The 21,234-nt window shown below is 39.2% G+C and overlaps 1 protein-coding gene across 2 annotated transcripts in view; it reads right to left on the reverse strand.

The window, feature by feature from the left end:
- Positions 1–898: 898 nt before the first annotated feature.
- The window catches only part of adka (adenosine kinase a), a 148,780-nt gene continuing 128,444 nt past the window's right edge, over positions 899–21,234 (reverse strand). For both annotated transcript variants that reach the window (XM_079634952.1, XM_079634953.1), the window contains exons 9-11: positions 16,660–16,774; positions 4,324–4,410; positions 899–2,691 (exon numbers count right to left, since the gene is read on the reverse strand). In XM_079634952.1, coding sequence (XP_079491078.1) covers positions 2,567–2,691; positions 4,324–4,410; positions 16,660–16,774 — 327 coding nt within the window. In that variant the 3' untranslated portion in view covers positions 899–2,566. The remainder of the gene's footprint in view (positions 2,692–4,323; positions 4,411–16,659; positions 16,775–21,234) is intronic.

The following is a 21,234-nucleotide window of genomic DNA, read 5'->3' on the forward strand; positions in this document are numbered from 1 at the left end:
ATTATTTTTTAGCCTGAGACCCTTTTTTTGTGTGTGGCTATCACAAGTCAGTGTTACTTATTTGTATGCCAAAGGAGAAGGTACATTTGTTTACGGTTTGCGCAGATACGTTGGAATTATTCATGTTTGCATATTTCAACCACTGGCACATTCATATTCACATGCAGACAGAGTCATGATAAGTGCTCAGCACAAGGGTATAACAGCAGTAGGGTAAATAGATTAGCTCAAACTGATGACCTTCCACATACTGGTTTTACTTTTAGAACTACATTGAATGTTCCAACTAATCAAACAATCATTTCCCTAGAATGGTACAGTATCTAGATGGTTTTCTTCTTTTAAATAATATAAATATAACAATATTTGCTATTACAGTGGACCAAACCAAACCAAATAGCTTTAAGCATATTAAGCATCAATCATTATGAAATGAATAAACTTTAAATGAGGTCACAGTTGCTGGTCTTATTCGTCGTCTCAAATAAACTGTGCCAGTTGCTTTAAAATTGACAAAATGTAAAAAAAAATACGAAATGACCGACCTATAGCAAGTTGTATGTTGAAAAAAAGTTTGCTTCAGTGCACTTATTGTGTAATACATCTTTTTACGTTGTACTTATACTTTTTAAAATGTACATTCTTAGAAGAAAAGTGTCTATAAGGGTTCTGCCAGTTTCTTTCTTATATAGAACCTTTTAGGGGGTTCTGTCATGGGTTTTATGATCATTTTATGGATTTAGTTCTAATTGATTTTTTATTTTGATTAAATTTATGAATTCAACAGCTTGTAAACAGTTTACTACTAGAATTTTTAAAATAATTAAACAAAAGTATTATGCAATCATTGAAGATATTTCTCTGTATATAGAAACTTTTTGGCATATTTTTTTTTTTTAAATTGATGAGTCAAGAACCCTAGGGCTATATAGAACCCAACAGAACCTTTTTTTCTAAGAGTGTAATTAATTTCTGTATAATATCAATAATTACACTGTTGACCTTCCTTGTAAGTCACGTTTATTTAGCACTTATACAATTCAACTCTAAAACGTACTGATTCCACTAAACCTGTCACTAACCATAACCATATCCCATCTCAATAGCAGCAAAAGTGTATGCAATACAACATGAACATACATGTACCTAACAATTATTTGTATTAAAATTATTGCAAGTACAATTTCTAGATCAGAAACACAACTAAAAGTGTTGACTTCTCCCAACTTCCATAATGTCATCTACAGTATACCTACTAACTGAAATTTTGTCCAACTGCAAGACACCTGTGAATCAAATTACTTTTATAAACCTCAAAGGCAACTTTCGCAGGTCTTAAAAACACCCAGCATCATTGTAAAAAACACAGCAGGAGGATTAGAGAAGTGAAAAAAAACCCACACACCCACAAGCGTGACTGTGTGAGCTGAAAATGTGAAATAGTGCTCAAGGACTTTGTCCTTTGCTGTCATTAAGGATTGCGCATGGACTCACGGTTGTTTAAAACCATGTGCTCGGTGATGCCAGGGTCCAAAACCGCGTTTGTCAGTGACAGAACCTGAATCCGCTATGATTGCGGTCACACACGGGGACAAAGGGGCAGCTGTACCTTGAGTCTAATGATGCTCACAAATAGCTGCTCCTCATCCCATATCACAGAGATGAACCTTGCAGACCTGCCACTGTCATCAAGGGGACAGGAAGAAGCTGCAGGCTTTCTAACCATCCAATAGAACACAGAGGTGAGATGCTGAGAGAGTAAAATAGGCCAAAAGTTGAGTCCTGTGCTGAATTAGGAACCGGATACTAGCATACTACTCTTACTATTCCAGCCATAGAAACATAAGGTCAAAACATTAAGAGTAGTATGTAGCTAGTATGCGGTTCTGAATTCAGCACTGGTTCTCTGTTGAACCAAAAACAGATTATTCACAATATAATCATATTTCAAGCAACAAAACATAGTCTACATGACTAATTGTAAGGTTAGGAAAAGAATAAAAGTGACAGCAGTAAAAGAGCCTCTTTTATTTTTATTTGGCAGAGGTTGTGCTCACAAAACAACCGATTTCTTTGTATATGACACATTTGAGTGTGCTTTTCACAATCACATTTGGTTTACGACAGCAGGACTAGCCAACACAATTCCTCTGAGACAAAATAAGCTTTTGATTTCAATAAAGATCAAATGATTCGTCTGGGTTTTATAATGTATATTTGAAATATCGGCTTCGGTTGTTACAGCAGTATGGTATTACCATGTCATCAAGGTAATTTTGTTAGTAAACACATCTGAAAAGATGCTGGTCATGATCACCACTCCTAACTTCATCACTAAAATGGCTTAAGTAAAAACCATCAATATTTGCAACATAGAAATTCCTCTTTTGTAAACAGTTTTTGACGTGAAATAGGTCTCTGTGTTTGAATTAGGCCGTGAGACAGAGAAAACAGGCACGTGAACAAGAGAGGAAAGAGGAACAGAAGATAAAAAGTCAATTAAAAAAAAGGCATTAATCCTATAAAACACTTGGGTGGCCAAATCTTCCGGTCTCTCAGCGGCCCATCACTTGAAGTCGGGCTTTTCTGGAAATGTGCAGCCCGCGTGGCGAATAATGACGTTAGCAGCGTAGTGTCCAGCACGGATGCACTGCTCAAAGGTCTTATCCTGTACCAGCTGAGACAGGAAACCTGCACACACATGCAACCAGACAATGAAAAAGAAAAAAGGACAAATCAAATCCGGGTGCAAGAGAGTAGACAGATTTAATCCTAATCGAAAGCGTGCACAAACATATGTTTAATGAACGCACACATGAACACACATCCGAGCGCATAAAGCACACACAAACATAGGCCGGCGATTGTTAGCTTAGAAAGTGGTTGGGTATCGATTTTGTTGCATGTACTTTCTTTTAAAAAATTAAGGAAATCAGGCTTAAGGGGGAAAGGTGATGCAAAAGGCCCCCTTTAGTGATGTGCGATACAGAAATCCTCCAGCTGCCCTCGGGCTCTGAACCCTCCCACCTAGATCTCTGCTCTCTGCAGCAGCGCATTGAAAAACAGCTGGCAAATTCATTTTCCAACGTGGCAGAGAGCTGGCCTCCAACCTCTTGTTGGAACGGATAAAGGAGTTAAAAAAATCAATACGACGTTTGAGCAAACACGCTCACAGCTCTATTAGTCGCAAAGGTTGTCCTGGAAGAGCTACAGGAAGACATGTTAGCAAATCAGACTCTTGGCCTTTGAGAAGCAGAGGGCCACGTAAGAGGCGTCGTATGAAGATAGATTACGCGGACCCGAAAGACCCTTGCGAACAGCTTGATCAACATTGATATTTCTGTTTTTCATGGGGAGCCAAACAGCGTCGTGCTTTACGCGTTTGATGGATGACTTCACAGTTCAGATCGGAGTAGACACGCAGCGGCTATCTGAACGCGCACTTATTAGCAAAACACGCAGATTAATGATAACGGCTGTGGGTAGTCTGGAAACTCCACTAATCCATCATGAAAGTCATCTATTTCCCCTTAAGTGTGTTATCTGAGGTTAAATACGTACAATAGTACATTGGCGGCTTCATGCGTCTAAGCTAAGCCAAATGAAATGAAGTATATATTACTATAGATCTATAAAGTGTCATTCCGGAGCAGCTGCACAGGAAATAAATAAGTCAGAGCTCTTGCATCACGGCCCAGTTTCCCAGAGGTTACAGATCAGACCTAATTCTGGATTAAATTGTCCTGTCAATAGTGATTTTCCATCAAACATACTTTCGTCTAGGACTATTCTGAGTCTTGGACACCTGTTTCAACAATTCCACATCCATTTGTGTGCTGACTGGAATTTATTTCTTCTGTGATTTATGCATTAATTATTGGGTTTATAGAATACTAATACTAAAAATGAAGTATTTCATTATTATTATTTTGTTTCTTTAAACATACTTTTGTCTAGGACAAGTCTTAAACACCTGTTTCAACAATTCAATCCATTTGTGTGCTGACTGAAATTACTTTATGTTGAACACAAAAGAAAAGATTATGACATTTTATGAAAAATGTCTCAGTGATTTTTAATCCATAGTCAAAGGGGTCAAAATGTTGTTTTGGAGTTGGACACCACTGACTTTCATTGTATAGAGAAAAATAGTTGAAATCATTGGCATCACCAGTTCCACAGACAAAAAGGAAAGTCATACATGTTGGCAATCACATGAGGGTGGAATGAATGACAACATAATTTACATTTTTGCGTGAGCTATTGGTTTAAAGTTATTATGGGCCTTTGAAAGTATATCTTTATGGTTTAGTAGCACAGTACCTCCAACGAAGGCATCTCCAGCACCGTTGGTGTCCACCATCTCGCTCTGGTCTATCTCCAGGACAGGGAATGTCTCCACCTTGTCACCTGTGGAAAAGTATAAGCTTGTTAAACTATTTTTGAGCTGAAAAATTTGCCTTCTTCACAGATCGGCAGACGTGTGAGACCTTCTGCTGTCAAAATGTTTCCTTTTTTTTGGTGAAAAAAGACTTCATTGACCTATAGAAGCTCAAAGTACGTTTTCATTTTACAGTAGTGTCAAGCATAGATTTAAAGCGGCAAAAATAAAAGCCAGTCACTGTTTTGTCAGCTCGCACACCTTATTATTTCTTCGCAAACAAACCTAGTTAGCATGATGCTAATCATCTATAAGACAGCAGAGGCAGAAACAAAGTTAGTACTGTGGAAAGATGGAGAAGTTCCCACAAGACATGTAGAAAGAAATAGAGGGATGTGCCATTTTCACTTGATGAGCTATAAGAGCCCTGCTTGGGCCTTGAACTCAAGGAGAGGCAATTATATAATTTGGCGGTTCTTCAGCATGACAATTCTTGTGCAGAAATGGATCAGCTCTCTAAAATAGCATTTGAAAGACAGTGTCAGTCTATTTTCTGCATTCACTTTGAATAATCTGTCCCCTTTCAGGCTAAAATAATGTATTAACTGTCCCGCTGTTCCCTCTCGAATGCCTTCTGCAATGCGCTTGTGTTTTATTCATGGAATTAGCCTCCATTAGGGTTGAATGAGACTGATATAACTTTGCTTTACAGTAAGAAGAGCACTTCAGAGAACCCAATATTAGATTCTTGAGGACGTTCAGAAAATTCCACATGTGGCAAGTTTGGCAACCCACTCTAGCACCGCGATTTACCATTTGAAACTGAGCTACTGCTCCCTTTAAGAGCACCTGGTTAGTTCCCTACTCCAGAGTTAGGAAGTCGCTATTATGACATGTCACACATTCAAGTCAGACAAAAATGTGGAAGTAGTCAAAACAAAAACAATGGATGTCAAAATTGCTGTCACTTCTGTTATACCATTAGACAAGCATAGCTGAATACTACAGGATACTACATCACTTGATAGGTTGATTAATCTAATGGGTTATAAGGCTTGTGATCTAGAGAGACTAAACATGTATAATAATGATCAAATTTGCATGAAAATAATAATATGTATAAAAATACTGAATAATGTTATTGAACAATAATGGGTAATTGATAAATCACTATTAAATAAATGAGTAAATCTCCCCAAATATCCTTAGAATTATTACATAAATTAATAATTATTATAATAACCAATACATAAATTAAATATTAATATTGATTGAGATTTATTTATGAATTAACTAGTGGTTTATTAAATAACCATTATTGTTCAATAACCTATGGCAATCAGTGAAGAGCAGGTCTTAAAGGGATGGTTCACCCAAAATGATTAATTCTGTCATCATTTATTCACCCTCATGTAGTTCCAAACCATAAGATTTTCATTCATCTTAAGATATTGAAAGTCCAAGCAACTAGCACTTTGTCACTTCAAAAAGTTCATAAAGAGACTGTAAAACTAATCCATATGAATCGAGCGGTTCAGTTCAAAATTTAGGAAGAGACTCGATCGCTTTATATGATGAACAGATTGAATTTAGGCTTTTATTCACATATAAACATTGATCAGCGAACATAAACAGAAGCTCAACCGAACCTGCCTGACACCTCATTAGTTCTTGCTTGAAGCTCAAACACATTGAGAATGAACCTCATTGTTTCTCGAGACGTCAAGCAAGCATGCTCGAGCTTCAGTTTACCGTATCTGATTAGTGCGTTGATGAATGTTTATATGTGAATAAAAGCCTAAATTCAATCTGTTCATCATTTAAAGCGATGAAGTCTCTTCAGAAAATTTGGACTAAACCGCTCGATTCATATGGATTAATTTTACGATCTCTTCATGAACTTTTTTAGGTGTAAAAGTGGTAGTTGTGTGGACTGTCAATAATGACTGTCAACATTAAACTATTTCCATTTGTGTTCTGAACATGAACGAAAGTCTTACGGGTTTGGAACGACATGAGGGTGAGTAAATGAAGAGAGAATTTACAAATTTGGGTGAACTAACTCTAAGGTTTACATACGTGACACCATATTTGTATTGAAAAAGGCAAATATGAATGAATTAATGAATGAGGCATTTATATTGCGCTTTTATATGTACTACTGTACACCCAAAGCGCTTTACAATCATATCAGGGAATCTCAACCACCACCAGTGTGCGGCATCCACTTGGATGATGCGACAGCAGCCACAGTACAACGGCGCCAGTGCGCTCACCACACACCAGCTATAGGTGGAGAGGAGAGAGAGTGATAGAGGCAATTCAGTGTATGGGGATTATTAGGAGGCCATGATTGGCAAGGGCCAATGGGTGGAAGGTGGCCAGGACACTCTTTACGAGAAGTGCCATGGGATTTTTAATGACCACAGAGAGTCAGGACCTCGGTATTACGTCTCATCCGAAGGACAGCAAATAGAACTGAGGTTGAACAAACTTCAGGTCAATGAACCCAATGAACCAATTAAACCATTCAATAAAATTAACTGCAGAGTTGTCTTCCATCTTTGATGTTAACATGTTCCTTTACTTTGTCTACATTACTCTGGTGTCACGAGAGCTCAGAGCATCCCATGGATAAATATGACTTTGTGTGGTCATCCTTGTGCATGCAACTTAAAATGACAATATTTCAAACTCCACATGAAGGCCGCATGAAACCTCACATTTCCTGACACCAACAAGAGGACCCCACAGAGAAAGAGCTGAAAAACACAAGGCAGTCTTAGCAAGCCCTTTTTTAGCCCATAATCTGCAACATGCAACAACAGACAGCTTTAAAGCATACATCTGCTAACTGTAGTCAGTAAGTGTCAAAGACCATCACTTTATGTGGAGAACTTCACAAGAAACCATCAGACACAGACAGTAAACAACAGAGAATGTGAGCAAAGGCTTTCAACTGACGCAACAATGAGCACTCAAGACACGTCTGCTGCGTGTGTGAGCGGTTTTTCCCTATACGAGTCAGCCGATTGTGTCTTTGATAATTAATTACACAAAAAGCAGATCCTTTTAGAATCAGCTAATTAGCAGCAAAATGACTTTGCTTAATTAATGCAGGCAATGAAGCATGCTCGCCCGCCTTCCTCTTGAAATGATTAACTAGAGGATCTTCCGTGTGAATTAAGTTAACAGAAACTCATGATCTATCTATTATTTTGCAATTAAAGATTACAATATTTACATTGCCATTATAGCATGCTTTCTCCCTCGTATCAAACTACAAGAGGAAGCAAGTGCACACGGTCATATGAAGCTTAAATCTGCAGTTTTGTTTGAACGGACAAATGACTGAAGAAAAAAAATATATAAATGACCAGACGCAAATGAACATGTTCAAAATGAAACTGTATGTGGTTCCTTCCTTCCTGTATACAGGCTGACCTGATTCTACTTCCTCTTATGACTCAGAAACTGCGCAGCCTGAGAGTGAGAAAAAAAAAATGCATTAACTGTTCCTTCCTTTGATACCCATGACTGAACTGAAGAGGCTTTAGACAATAATGGACATCAAACTGGCGATTAAGGTTCGTATGAAGCAACGGCACTCTTCTATTCAGATTTGTGAGGGAGTGAGCAGAGACGATGCAATTCAGCATGGTGAGAATGTAGGTACTAGCACAGGCTAACCCTTCTGCCCTTTGATGACAGGTCACGCACCAGAGGCATGCTGGGATATGTCCAAACATCCCAGCCATGGTGAGTCATCTGGAAAAAAATTATGAGGAGATTCTTGGAAGTACATGGTACAACATTAGGTCATACCCAGGGGTCAGAGTCCACAATAAAAAAATATGCTACAATAAAAAGGTATCTTAAAACACAAGAGCACGCTGCCTATTAAATCCATGTAAATTGCCGCACAGAACAAATGTCAATAGAATAAAACCATGGTGTGTAAAACAGATTTAAACTTGATTTAGGGTTCAGAGGGAGGACCGTGAGCTGTAAGAGTTCGAGAAACATACACTGCCAGTCTTCCATCTTGGTAAACAAGGCTGAACTTGCATATGTGCTAGTCCCCTTGCATTGATGTTTAATGGTGCATGTTGCTCTAGGTGGTTCCCATAACCTCACTTTGTTTCCTACAAGCTGCATCAATTGATATGATAATGGGGGAGGACGTGTGAAATGAGAGGGGTTGCACTGGAGAACAAGGCGTCCAACCACTTGGATGCCAAATGGTGTCCAGAAGCCTCTCTCAGCTCTCAATGGGGACAATAACAAGAGTTTCAAGGAATGGAGGCAAGAGGCAGATGCTAAGAAAAAAAGAAAGATTCACACTACTAATTGGTCCAATAGGATGTTTTGATTACCATCCTTGTGTCTCATCGTTAACCAACACGCACAGCAAAAATAATATAATATTTGAGTATTGTCTTCCAGCCAAAACTCATGAGAAGGGGTGGGAATCCAGTTTTTTTTAACCGGTTCCATTAATGCTTCTATAGTAATAAAGGAAGAAATATTTGGTTAGGGAATGCAATTCCACTGCCAATCTTAAGAGCCATCTATTTGGGGATTACTCTACACTAGGCGCACTGTATGTTTATGATTCACTAAAAAGAATCAGTTCAAAAGTGTCATTCAAACAGGAATCAAATGGTTGCGCTGTAGATTTGGTAGCGGTATAGAGGCGCACCTAACTCTAGTGCAGGAAAGCATCCGCATGGGAAGAAGAATACACGTGAGAAAACCGTTAACAGAACTGAACATCATTTGGTTCCCTTTTTTTTTTTTTTTAAATGACCTGAATAACCTGACATAACCTGATGAACAACCCAATTCTTAAGTGTAAAATATAAGGCAAAACAGAAAGAGGGTAGGACAAGTATGCTGCAAAAGGGAAATTAAATCATTTAAAGAATAAAAATGTAATAAGAATAATTTCTGAATTAAGGTTTTACAAGAAGTTCTGGTCCAACATGAATGAGGACAATTTATATAAGCACGCAAGAGCAAACTAGGGCAAATAAAAACAGAGAAATGAAATTCCTAAATCACTGCTCTCATTCCCCCCAAAACCATCCTTGATGGACATCTCCTTCCATTTCATCAAACCGGAGAGAACACATCACATCTTTATTCAAAACATATTATTGAACTTGGCTTTCAACATGCTGCTTTGGTTAGTCTGAGAGCGTTCCAGGACCAATTTCATGTTAATGTATAACACAAAAGAGGCCATTGGCAGGGCTCTTTAATAGGCATGGCTATTAAAACTTTGCTGCCAAAACCTGTCTTTGTTGTTACTGGCTTGTGGTCGTCCCTGTAAACACAGTCTCTGGGCAGTTCACAGGGAGTTCCATCGCTTTTGTGGGTTTGCCATTCTTCGTTTTACATGTTCATGCAGAAAGTGAAAATACTTTCCTCTGCGTGACTATCCAGGGAGCGGAAAAAAGGGGCAACAAAGTTACACCTCCCGAGCTGTGAGGTTATATTAATAGCTCTTGTACAGCTGTTTCTTTTTGGTGCTGTGTTTGACACTTGTGTGCTCAGATCAGAAGTGAGATGTTGCTTTCAGGGTTTTGTATCCTTTTGGCACAGGCTTCTCAGGAGGAAGAGGAAACCGCAGCTCTGCTCGCAAAGGCACTCCAGGAACAAGCATCGCTGTAAACATGTATCGGACAGGCTCAAAATAAAACAGGCCTATGAAGACAAAACATGCATGCGTGACTATTTATAGAGCCCAAGCATCAGAAAAAGGCATCTTAACATTTACAGCACTGTGGAGTTACGCCAATTATGTGTAATAAATTCTCTTGTTATCACTAGTTATGTGCGGCGTAATATGATTACGCTCGTAATGTGGCAAGCCAAAAGCATGAACGCCTCGGGTCATGCGATAATTACTCTTTTACTGTATCTTAGGCATTGTCGTTTCAAATATATCACTGCGACTTTCAAAAAGTGATTCTCTCCATACCTGAGCTACTGAATGACTAGCTATTCACTACACAATGAGACATGACACAAAACCAATGAGCGGGAGAGAGATTCAAGGCCTTCAGACAGCCGCGGAACGGTGAGAGATTATTTCTCTCAAATCCACTTCTCATCGGCTCCAGAGCCAAACAAAAGCTCAGAGGAGTAAACAAGGATGGCCCTCCTCCTGGCAAACGCACTGAGGCCTCACTTGCCTTCTTTTCTCTGATCCACTATCTCCACGCTAGGGCTGGTCAGAGAAACATGAGCGTGACAAACACATTTAACCGCTAATAAAGGGCAACCACCATGCCGAGAGTGGCAGGAGATAACCAGCACAAATAATCAGAGGAGTCTGGGACGGAGAGAGCTTTAAGAGGCAGTTTTGCCCTTTTCAAAGCGAGACATTGATCAGATCCCCTCGCCTCTGAGCCATGCTAATTAGCTGAAGACGAGTGGTGATGATGTCACGATCGATTTGGCGGACGTGCGGAGGTCTTCATCCGTCGCAGTGAGATACTGAAATGCAATGCATATGCTAAAAATGTCCAATCTATGAAACGATTTAAAAAATAAATAAAGTTAATTGTCACAATTGTGAGATATAAAGGCACAATTATATAAAAAAATAAATATGCAACTGTGATATATTAAGTCGCAATTGACCGTTCGCAAAGACCCGCTCCCTTTAGTTACTGTTGCTATGTTCGACAAGCTACGCCGCTCTCACGCCACACCATGTTCTCACGCATTGAAAAATACATAGCGGAGCAGAGAGGACACTGACAACGCGCTGACAGACAGGACAGACCAGGTTACTTTTGGGCTACTTTTGATATTAAACAAAGTCTCACCTTTCAAATGTTTTTTTTTTTTTAAAGAAATTTAAACAATGCCTAAATACCGTTTTGTGGCTCTTTAATGTGTCTGACAGAACGCTGTAGAGCCTCAGTTAAAGCTGTTCGTGAACCGATCATCTCTTCCTTCTAGTTCATTTATAGCATCAAATAAACATGAATGAACATAAGGAATGTTGTTTTAACCGCAGAAAGGCGTCAGTACACTCCGTTTTTCAAGTTCAAATCCTCCCATGTTGATCTACTAACTCTCCTGACTACTTTGTTGGACAAAATGGCGGATGGCGAAGTATGATTGGTCAGATCGCTTTGTCAATCAAACTCCCTGAGAAGGGTCCATTGTGAGATGTATAGCCACAATTATGAAAAATAATTGTGAGATATTAAATCAAAATTGAGATAAAATAATATAAAGCAAAAATCAATAAATAGAGATAAAATGACACATTTTGTGATGTCAGTTATCCAGTTATGAGAAATAATATTGATGTTGAGATGTAAAGTTACAGTTGAGACATGAAATTGCAATTGTGAGATATGAAAGCGCAACTGAGATATGATATAAACTTGCAGTTGTGAGAAAAGGAGATAATATTTAACAATAAACACAGATAATACTAAATCAATACTCGCAACTTTGACAGCCAATTATGATCAACAGTCAACAAATGCTAAAGTCACATTGTGAGATGTCAATAACGAGAAACAAAGCAGTAGAGAGCAATAGTCTCAATGAAAAATAATATTGCAGTTGTGAGATATAAAGTCACAACTGAGATATGAAATCCTGATTGTGAGAATTAATCGCACAATTAAGCTACCTTTTTATATTTATATTGTGATGTGGAGTAAACAACCAAACTATGGTGTCTAAACAGGAAAGTTCAGGCCACATTGTGTCATTAAAGGCATTACAGGGGCCGTTTATGTAATCAGTCAATGCTACGTCTCTTAACTAAGTGTTCTTTTGCTTTTTAAGCCCATCAAAACAAGCAGCCACTAACTGTTTACAGCGTTTCTGGTTTAGCTCAGCTGCGTTGAAGGTGCATTGCATTAATGAGACACAAACAAGAACTGCAAACTTTCTAGAATAATAGCCCTAACATAACACATGAAAAATGTGAAGGAGAGCATGAACACACACACACACACACACACACACACACACACACACACACAAACACACACACACACACACACACACACACACACACACACACACACACACACACACACACACACACACACACACACACACACACACACACACACACACACACACACACACACACACACACACACACACACACACACACACACACACACACACACACACACACACACACACACACACACACACACACACACACACACACACACACACACACACACACACACGAAGAGTGTGTGCATTTATGAGTGCATAATGACCTTTGCTAAGGGCTCATGGAGATGGAGGAAAACAGACTGAAACGAAAAGGCTCCTCTGGGGAGTTCATTATGTGCAGGTAAATCTGACAGCGCATTAGACACATTCCTCCCGAATAAGTTTCAAGACGAGCAGCACCTCTCCAGGAGCAGGAATGAAAATGTTCCTCTTTAGTAGGATGACAAAAACAAAACGGATTACATGGAGAAACTTCAGAATTATCCGCAACTGAAGTAAAGGCAATTTATTTCTCTTATTCTTAAAGTCAATGAACTGGAAGTAGCGAAAGATCATTTCTTTCAAATTGTGACAAATCCGAGTGAAACGGATTATTGAAAAAAAAAAAAAGAGCAGTAACTTGGTTCAATCCATGGGTTGTTGATTGGATAGAGGCAGATCTAAATGTAAGTTTGCAGTCGATTGAAAAAGTTGAGTTTAAGTGAACCAAATGATTGGAGAAGTCTTGTAATATATCACCAGACAGAACATTTTGACATTTTGATTCTATCACACGACTTATAAAAGCTTCTGCAAAACATGAGTGCTACTTTGGAAACGTACATTTGCAAAAGCAGTCAGATGTTCTCCACGTCAGCTAGTATAATGGCAGGTTTCGGACAACACACGATAGTGCAAATAAAGAGGGAGGATTTTGAGTCTTAAATCACATCATGTGCTTGAGTTGGGACAACCACAACCAAGCCCAGTGTATTCCAGTCTAGATAAGATAAGGACATGGCTACGTCCAGATATCACTGAACAGTGGAACTTACAAGTCAACTGAAAATAAACACAAAACTGCAGCAGACTTTCGCTCTCTCTCTCTCTCTCTCTCTCTCTCTGCAAAAATGCAAAGACGCCCCTCGTGTTGTGGTGTTAGTTTCACTTCTTGTGATATTAAAAGGAACACAACAAAGGTTATCTCTCTGGAACCTCAGTTCCAGGAAGTTAAAGTAAAACAAAACACTCATGAACTATGATTCAGTACACAGAGACTCTGCCTGAAACTCTCAGCCTGCCCTTGTTGGGCTACATTCCTACACATAAAGTAGTTTGGGATTAAACAGGACGTTTTATTTTGAAAAACAGTCACGAAGGGCACGATTAAGTTAGCTTAATACGTGAACTCACAGAGGAGGGAAAGTACTAATAGAACATCACAGACTCCTCTCCTCCCCGTGACGCTGTCGTCCCTGCCGGAGCCCCTTGGCGACCCTGCACACTCAGCCATCATTAGATCAAAGACCGTGGGCGCTGCGCTCTTAATACGAGCCTGTAATAGGTGCGCCAGCAGGGCCGCGCTCTGTTCAGCGATGTCACAAAGGTGCTTCATTAAGGGTTCCTCTTCTGGCAGCTTTCATTAAGGAAATTAATGTGGAGGGGCGAGGACAGCCTGCGTTTACGCCGCGAGAGAAAGCCGCCGTGCACAAAGAGGAACTACACAATAACAAATCTGCATCTCTTTGGAACGTCGCCCCCAGGGCCTATCATCCCAGCCTTCTTAATCACCATTAAAACAACTTCATTGTGACATTCAGAGCCTGCTGAATGATCACATCCCCGCACAGAGAGCAAATTGCAAATGAAATGTAGAGATCAGACGGCATCAGAGCACAGCCTCTGGGAGGTTGAGCAAATCTTCAATTCTCTTTTATATTGATGTTTATTGGCGGAGGCAACGGGGAGCAATAACGTCCCTCTCCTTCTCCGTCGTCCCTGCTATCTGAACCCACTTATTCACCGCTCGTGCGACGGCTGACATTTTTTATGGCCAACTACCTCTTGCGCGGCGTCCTCGCTTACTTAGAAATGGGCGCGTGTTTCGTATAGGGTTCGCCGGAGGTTGCCGCCGACCCCGCGGCTCCTTATGAAAGGGCTGCAGGAGGTTAGCCGAGCCCGCCTTTTTCCTCAGCGCAGTGTAAAACGCCTCCAGGAGAGTATTTTCTCCAAAGCCGACGCTTAGGCTGAAAGTTAGCTCGGAACAAGTGGGAGTGAGGCGGTTCTGTAGCAAAAGGGAAGGATTGTCTTGTAGCGCTTTCCTCTGATGAGGCTTTACAGGAGTAGCAATTGCCTGAGCAGCCTTATCAGCCCAGGGGGACTAATGCTATTAGCGTTTGTGTGATAAACGCAGCGCAGTGGAACCAATACAGCCAGCTTTGCCACGTTACTCTGGTAACATGTTGTGTAAATTGTATAATACAGAGCTCGGCGACAGCTCTGTTTAACAACACTTCAATCCTGTAGTGCAGACTTGTGAATAGGATTAGACCTATAAGCTAACAGGGGCAGAGGGACTCAGAGAGGCCTGCAGTGTCATTGGGATGTCATGTTACAAGTTAACTTGGAGTAAAGCCTATAAAATAAAATAAAAACAACCTTAAAATGTTATTTTATGGTATAGCTCTGGGGTCGGCTACACACGTCACTACTAGCTAAGTGAAAATGAAGAAAACGCTATATTATTGTAATTTAATTTTGCCGTTTCAGAAATGTTGAAATGAGGGTCCAAAAGTAATACTTACGAAGTGGCAAATATGAGTAAAATTAAACTTAGGCGGGTAAATAAACATGGTTTAAATCTAATCTTAAACCATTAATTTAACACTGCCAGAGGAAATAAATATGCTTTAAAGAAAAAAGAAGAAGAAGATTAATTTATTATTTATTCAGTCATATTCAAAATTCAAAAGTTTGGGGTCAGTTATTTTTTTGTAAAAAAAGAAAAGAAAAAAGAAAAAGTCAAATTATTGCTATTCTTTTGAACTTTTCTCTATTCATCAAAGAATCATAAAATATTACCGGTACATAAAAATATTAAGCAGCACAACTTTCAATGTTGATGATAATAATAGGAAAAGTTTTTTGAGCACCAAATCAGCATATTAGAATGATTTCTGGAGGATCATGTGACGCTGAAGACAAGAGTAATGGCTGCTTAAAATTCAGCTTTGCCATCACAGAAATATTTCACAATATTACTGTTTTTACTGTAAATGTTCACTTTGTGATAAAAAAAGAAGCCCCTTTATATAAAAAATACAGGTCCCTGATGTAGTTTATATCAGAATTTTTTGTTTTAAAATTCTGGATTTGACAGTTTTGGCTGAGAGGGAAGAAAAACTGAACACAGACTGGACCGGACAAACTTGTGTCTCCTGCATGAGCACCAAGGCTTAACTCGCCAATGCATATATGCTAACTGCTAGGCCAAAACTCTTGAGGGTTTTTGATTCCAGGCAGACACCAAAGGTCATTTACCATGTTTACCTCTTTTTTTTTATCCCTCAGGTTATCCAGTGCGTTGCAAGGGTGGCTGCTCATTGTGTCCTCGAGAGATTTAAATAATGTCTAACCTCGACGGAATTCATTGTAAGAACACTGTGAAATTCAATGAATCAAAATACAAAAGGCAATAAAAGGCGAATTATCTTGAACAAATGGAATTTAGCCGAGACTGGGCACAGGCGGACTGTAAAACAAGGAATGTCGTTCTGGCAGGAGCAAAAGGAGAAGAAATGAAGAGCAGGAGAAGAAGAGCATAAACAGCTCAGCCTGTCCCCTTACATTCCTGCTGCCTCCCCGCTTTCTACTTCAAACCCCGCTGGTTTAATCAGCTACAACTGTTATGCTTTCCCCACTATACGGTTAAACTTATCCACTCCACAGAAAGATCCCCCACCACTCGGTTACCATAGCAATGTGACTGCAACAGCCCTTTGGATTCAAATTCTGTATCTGAGAGATAGGAGGTCATTGCCAAGGGCGAATTCATTTCACACTGAGCAACATCGGAAGCCGCCAGAGAGAACGGCATTCTATTCTTAAGATGACCTTGTTTGAGGCTATTCACTAATGTTTACAGAGGAAATCTATCAACATCATTTCAACTGTAAATAACTAAAAGTGTTTCTGGGGGTTGTGTTATTTCTTTTTAACATGAGACGGTCCCGATCTAAAAGCGTGATTATAAAAACTAATTCTGAATAGATGAAAACTGACCCACGCACCTTTGGTCATTACAGTTCCTTCTTTGCCTTGGGTGAAGACAACAATTCTCTGCCTTTTCTTGTTCACTTTGGATAAGCTTTGGGCCTTCTTCGCAATCTCCTCAATATCTTCAGTCTGCGTGAGAGAAAAAAAACATACATAAAACATACTTGATGGTAAGAAGCAAATATTAAGTTATTCCAGATCAGATTAGATTTACTTTAATGCTGTACCTTGTAAAACATGCTCCCGAGTCATCGTTTTACCTACTGAGCATGTTTAGTAACTGCAATTGCCAACTGCTTCTCACGCAGAATGCTAAATGTCATGTGTAATCACATCACTCATGACTCACATATTAATTCCAATGAAATATTTAAATGCTAACAATATATTAAAATGACGCACGAATCACTCAGTAGCTTTACAGCAATCCACTGATGTATTCAATCTTCTGGCTTTGGAACAGTTGCATTTGTAAGGCACTGTAGGTTTACTGCAGTAGTCGGCGTTACACGTTGTTCGGCTGTACACCAATTACATTTCTTGCCCACCGCGGCACCACTCCCACTGTCGTTTTGCCTTTTTATAGAAATAAAAAACATTTAGGCTAGTTCAGTTGGACAACGGACGCTACAATTATAAACTGAAAGAGTCGCAGCGCCATGCAGCAGGAGTCAGATTTCACTTATTCACGAGTAAACAAAGATGACTGACAGGACAATGGCGGAGGATTTAGTGCGCAACAGATCCTGAACATCATTAGCCAGGTTTCAATCCAAATATTTTTTGCGAAAAAGGGTTTAGCGCATCAAAATTTTTACCAATATAGCTGATGGAAATGCTAATTATACAATATTTTTTTTGCAAATGTCGAGACAATGTTTTTTCATTTAACTTTAGCTTAAAAATTCTATGTTGATACTTCGAATGTCACAAAAATCAAGTTGGAAACACTTTATGTCAAGAAAAAAGGCTTTAACACCAATTAATGTGGTGTCACATGACAGAATTAGCCAATAGTAATATTATACTAATTAGTCCGCATTCGTGGCTTTGCTCCCGTTAAAGCACCGTTTCTCTGTAGTTCAAAGGCACATTACATTTATTATATTCATATTAAATTGTATATAAACTTATTATTTATTACTATTGGTAAGAATAAGGTGTTACCTCTCAAACATCATTCATCCTTATTTTTTTTATTTTTTTTACAATCTAATAAAAAGTTAGTCAGAAAAATAATAGCTACAAATGCACCTGTTTCTGAATATTGTTAAATGACCGAACATTACTACCAATATTTTTTTTTGGACCCTAAAATGTTGTATACAGGACAAGCTGCTCTGAGTCCAAACCCATCAGATTCGTCACACAAATGCAGTTACCTGTGTGTGCAGTTACCTGTAGTCCTGTCAGACAAGCCATCACATTTTGCCGTGATCTTCTGATTTCCTAATTTAGTAATAGCCCTATTATTTGTGAAAATAGTGAGCAGTAAACTGGTGAATTCCAATTGTCTTATTACTCCCTGCATTTTACAAATATTTGGGATAAAATTTTTTAGGGATAACGTCATTACGTACACCATTTAATCAGTAAAAAGGCCAACTGTATGGAAACAGGCTGGAGACAGCAAATTTCGCTATCTTTTTTTAACGCATATTCACTTTGTTGATAACAAAACAGCGCAAAAAGTGGATGGAAACCACTTTTGTCTATTGACAAATATCTAATCTTGTAAAATACATGGTCAGTACCACCGTTCCCCTATGCACAGAATACACGTGATTGCAAATTCGAAAATTTCCTCAATGTAATATCCCTAATACATTGAAAACTTAATTATCTTTTAAGAAAAAAGTAATTCTAGCAGTTGTTTGAAATAATAGTAATAATTAATATTTGTATTATTAATTATATAACAATAATAATAAAGCTCAAATAAACAAGTTGAAAAGTAAATCTGATTGTCAACAAAAACTGAAGAAATACAAAAGTGGTGTTCTGAAAAAGAGGGATTGAGAGCTACGGAGTCATTCATTTGGGAATCGGACTACTTTGGTTGCGCTGTATGTTTCGGTTTCTCTAAGAGTAATTAGTTCGGGAAACAAACTACACTGCTCACACTATGTTTCGTGCTGTAGATTATTTAGCTGTGTGGCTAAACAGTAGAGCAGGAAACACTGTCAGAGTATTTTTTTTTTTTTTTTTTACAGTATTCATCCACATTTGATGAAAGAATACACGAGCGAAAACGTAACAACCGGACATAATTCGTTCCGGGTATTTTTATTTTTTGAATGGAACCATTTCAAAATAGGTACAGACTCTGTCAGAATACTGTAGTGGAATAAGCCACTACTACTATTACAATACTCCAATGAAGATGTACAGAATTATGCTGAAATTGACACTAATCACTAATAAGTTTAATCACAGAACATATTTTGCATTAGACTGGTAAAGTATAACTATAGAAACCTGTTGTACATGTTGAAAAACCTGCGCCTCCTGTTTTGACCTTTCTTGTATTGCACAGCTTACTTGTTTGTCCAGTACAGTCTGCTGTTTAAGTGGACTCCAAGCAACCTGTAGGACTACACCACCTCCACGCTCTCTCCCTGGAGCCTCACAATCTTCTGCCTGCTGGTAAAATAGTCTATGATTTAGGAGATTGTGGAGGCGTTCACCGGTATTGCGCTGAGCTTGTTACCAAGCCGGAGAAGCATGTTGAGGGCACTGGAGAAGTCAAAGCACAAGATCCTGATTGGGGTGCCAGCTTTGACCAGGTGGGAGTGGGTTCTGTAAAGCATGCAGATCAGAACGCTGTCCACACCTACAGTTGTCCAAAAGTATTTGGACACTTTTGAAAACCATGATTTGTGTTGCATTAAATGACAAAATTTGAATCCATGTGGCATCTACAAATAAATGATGCTATAATTCTCTCAAAACTAACTTAGTCAATTTAACAAATCTTTTAACTAATATTAAGGTGATTTTTCATGGGTGACAGTTCACACGGGTATCCCAGTAGAGTAACCACAGTTAGCCATCTATGAACATGTTCCACTAACATTTGACAACCAAAATGTGGCCAAATACTTTGTCATCTTAATTTAAAACAATAGAAAAATTTGCTATTTTATAAAAACAATTACATTTCTTTAAACTTTAAATGGTTTTCTTAGAAATTGTGCTGTTTTATTAAAATAAATGCCACTTGGTTTGATATCTTGTTAAAAATATGCAAAGACATACTTTCTAAATACACTGTGTGTGTGTGTGTGTGTGTGTGTGTGTGTGTGTGTGTGTGTGTGTGTGTGTGTGTGTGTGTGTGTGTGTGTGTGTATATATATATATATATATATATATATATATATATATATATATATATATATACATATATATATATAAACTAATCGGTAATGGCATACAAACCTAAAGATAGTGCTAGAGCTGAGAGAAGTTCTCAGATAGGCATGTATGCAAGTGCTTGACGTTTAGGGAATTGAGTGAGATCATCTGCATTTCCTAGTCCTCACACCTCCCAGCTGGCACTGGACAGAAGGCGCTGGGGTGGGGGTGGGGGTGGGGGTGTGGAATGGGTGGTGCCGGTGCTGGGGGGGTGGGTTTGTCTACTGGGTTGAGTGCTGGTGGTTCGATACCATACCCCCACCCTGAGTCACACAAAGCCCCAGTAAGAGGGTCTGAGGCAGTGCAACCCCTGCCAAAGCTTTGAGTCTGTCACATGTCCACTCGTCCCCTGCCAAAACCAGGCTACAGAGGCTGCTTGGCCACGGCAACCACCAGCCCTTGACAGTTTTGTTAATGGCGGGGTAGTGTGGTGTCTCAGGCAGGCCCAGCTGCCTCATCACCTCTGCTTCATTCCACACTTGACTAAAAGGGTCCGCTTTCCTGCAGTCTGGCCAATCAGCAGAGCGCCGAATGGATTCAATCAGCTTACAGCAGCACTCGCTGTTCAAGATATTGACTTCAGTGTGAGTTTACATTGCCAGACAGTTGTTTTCACATGCATTTGTATTGCAAGCAAAATTGCCTCAGTAATTCCGTTTTTCAAAAACAGAACAGTAAAAAGTCTAAAATTACTGTCAAGCATCAGGTTTAATGACCAGCATTTTAATTGAAAACAATAGTCCCCTCCACCCCCCACAACAATTATGAAGCCACTTCATAAATATGGATACAGCACACTTTGAGGAAGGTTAAAAAATTATGTTCTGATCGGAACTGGCAACAGAATGCAAAACTAACTAGATAACTACTACTTCTACGCAAAATTTCACCACAGACAGTACAGGCCTCAGGCTAGACCCAGAAAGCAGGCGAGTATGAATTTGGTGTCTTTTTTTTTTTTTTAAGCAGAGCCCAGGGCTTTATAAAAACCTTACTGTTTTACAGTATCAGCTGACTGCGCACTGTAAATCTGTCAGGGGCTGCGGGTCTATAGGTATCCTGTGACGAGAAGTGGCTGCCTACAAGCCTGCCATTATCCCGTCATTATAACTATCAAACACATGATAGCCATGAGAGAGTGAAGCTACACTTGCTCATGAACACTTAATCGCTGG

This window comes from Phoxinus phoxinus, assembly GCF_949152265.1.
Source record: "Phoxinus phoxinus genome assembly, chromosome: 14".
In the NCBI taxonomy this organism is placed as follows: domain Eukaryota; kingdom Metazoa; phylum Chordata; class Actinopteri; order Cypriniformes; family Leuciscidae; genus Phoxinus; species Phoxinus phoxinus.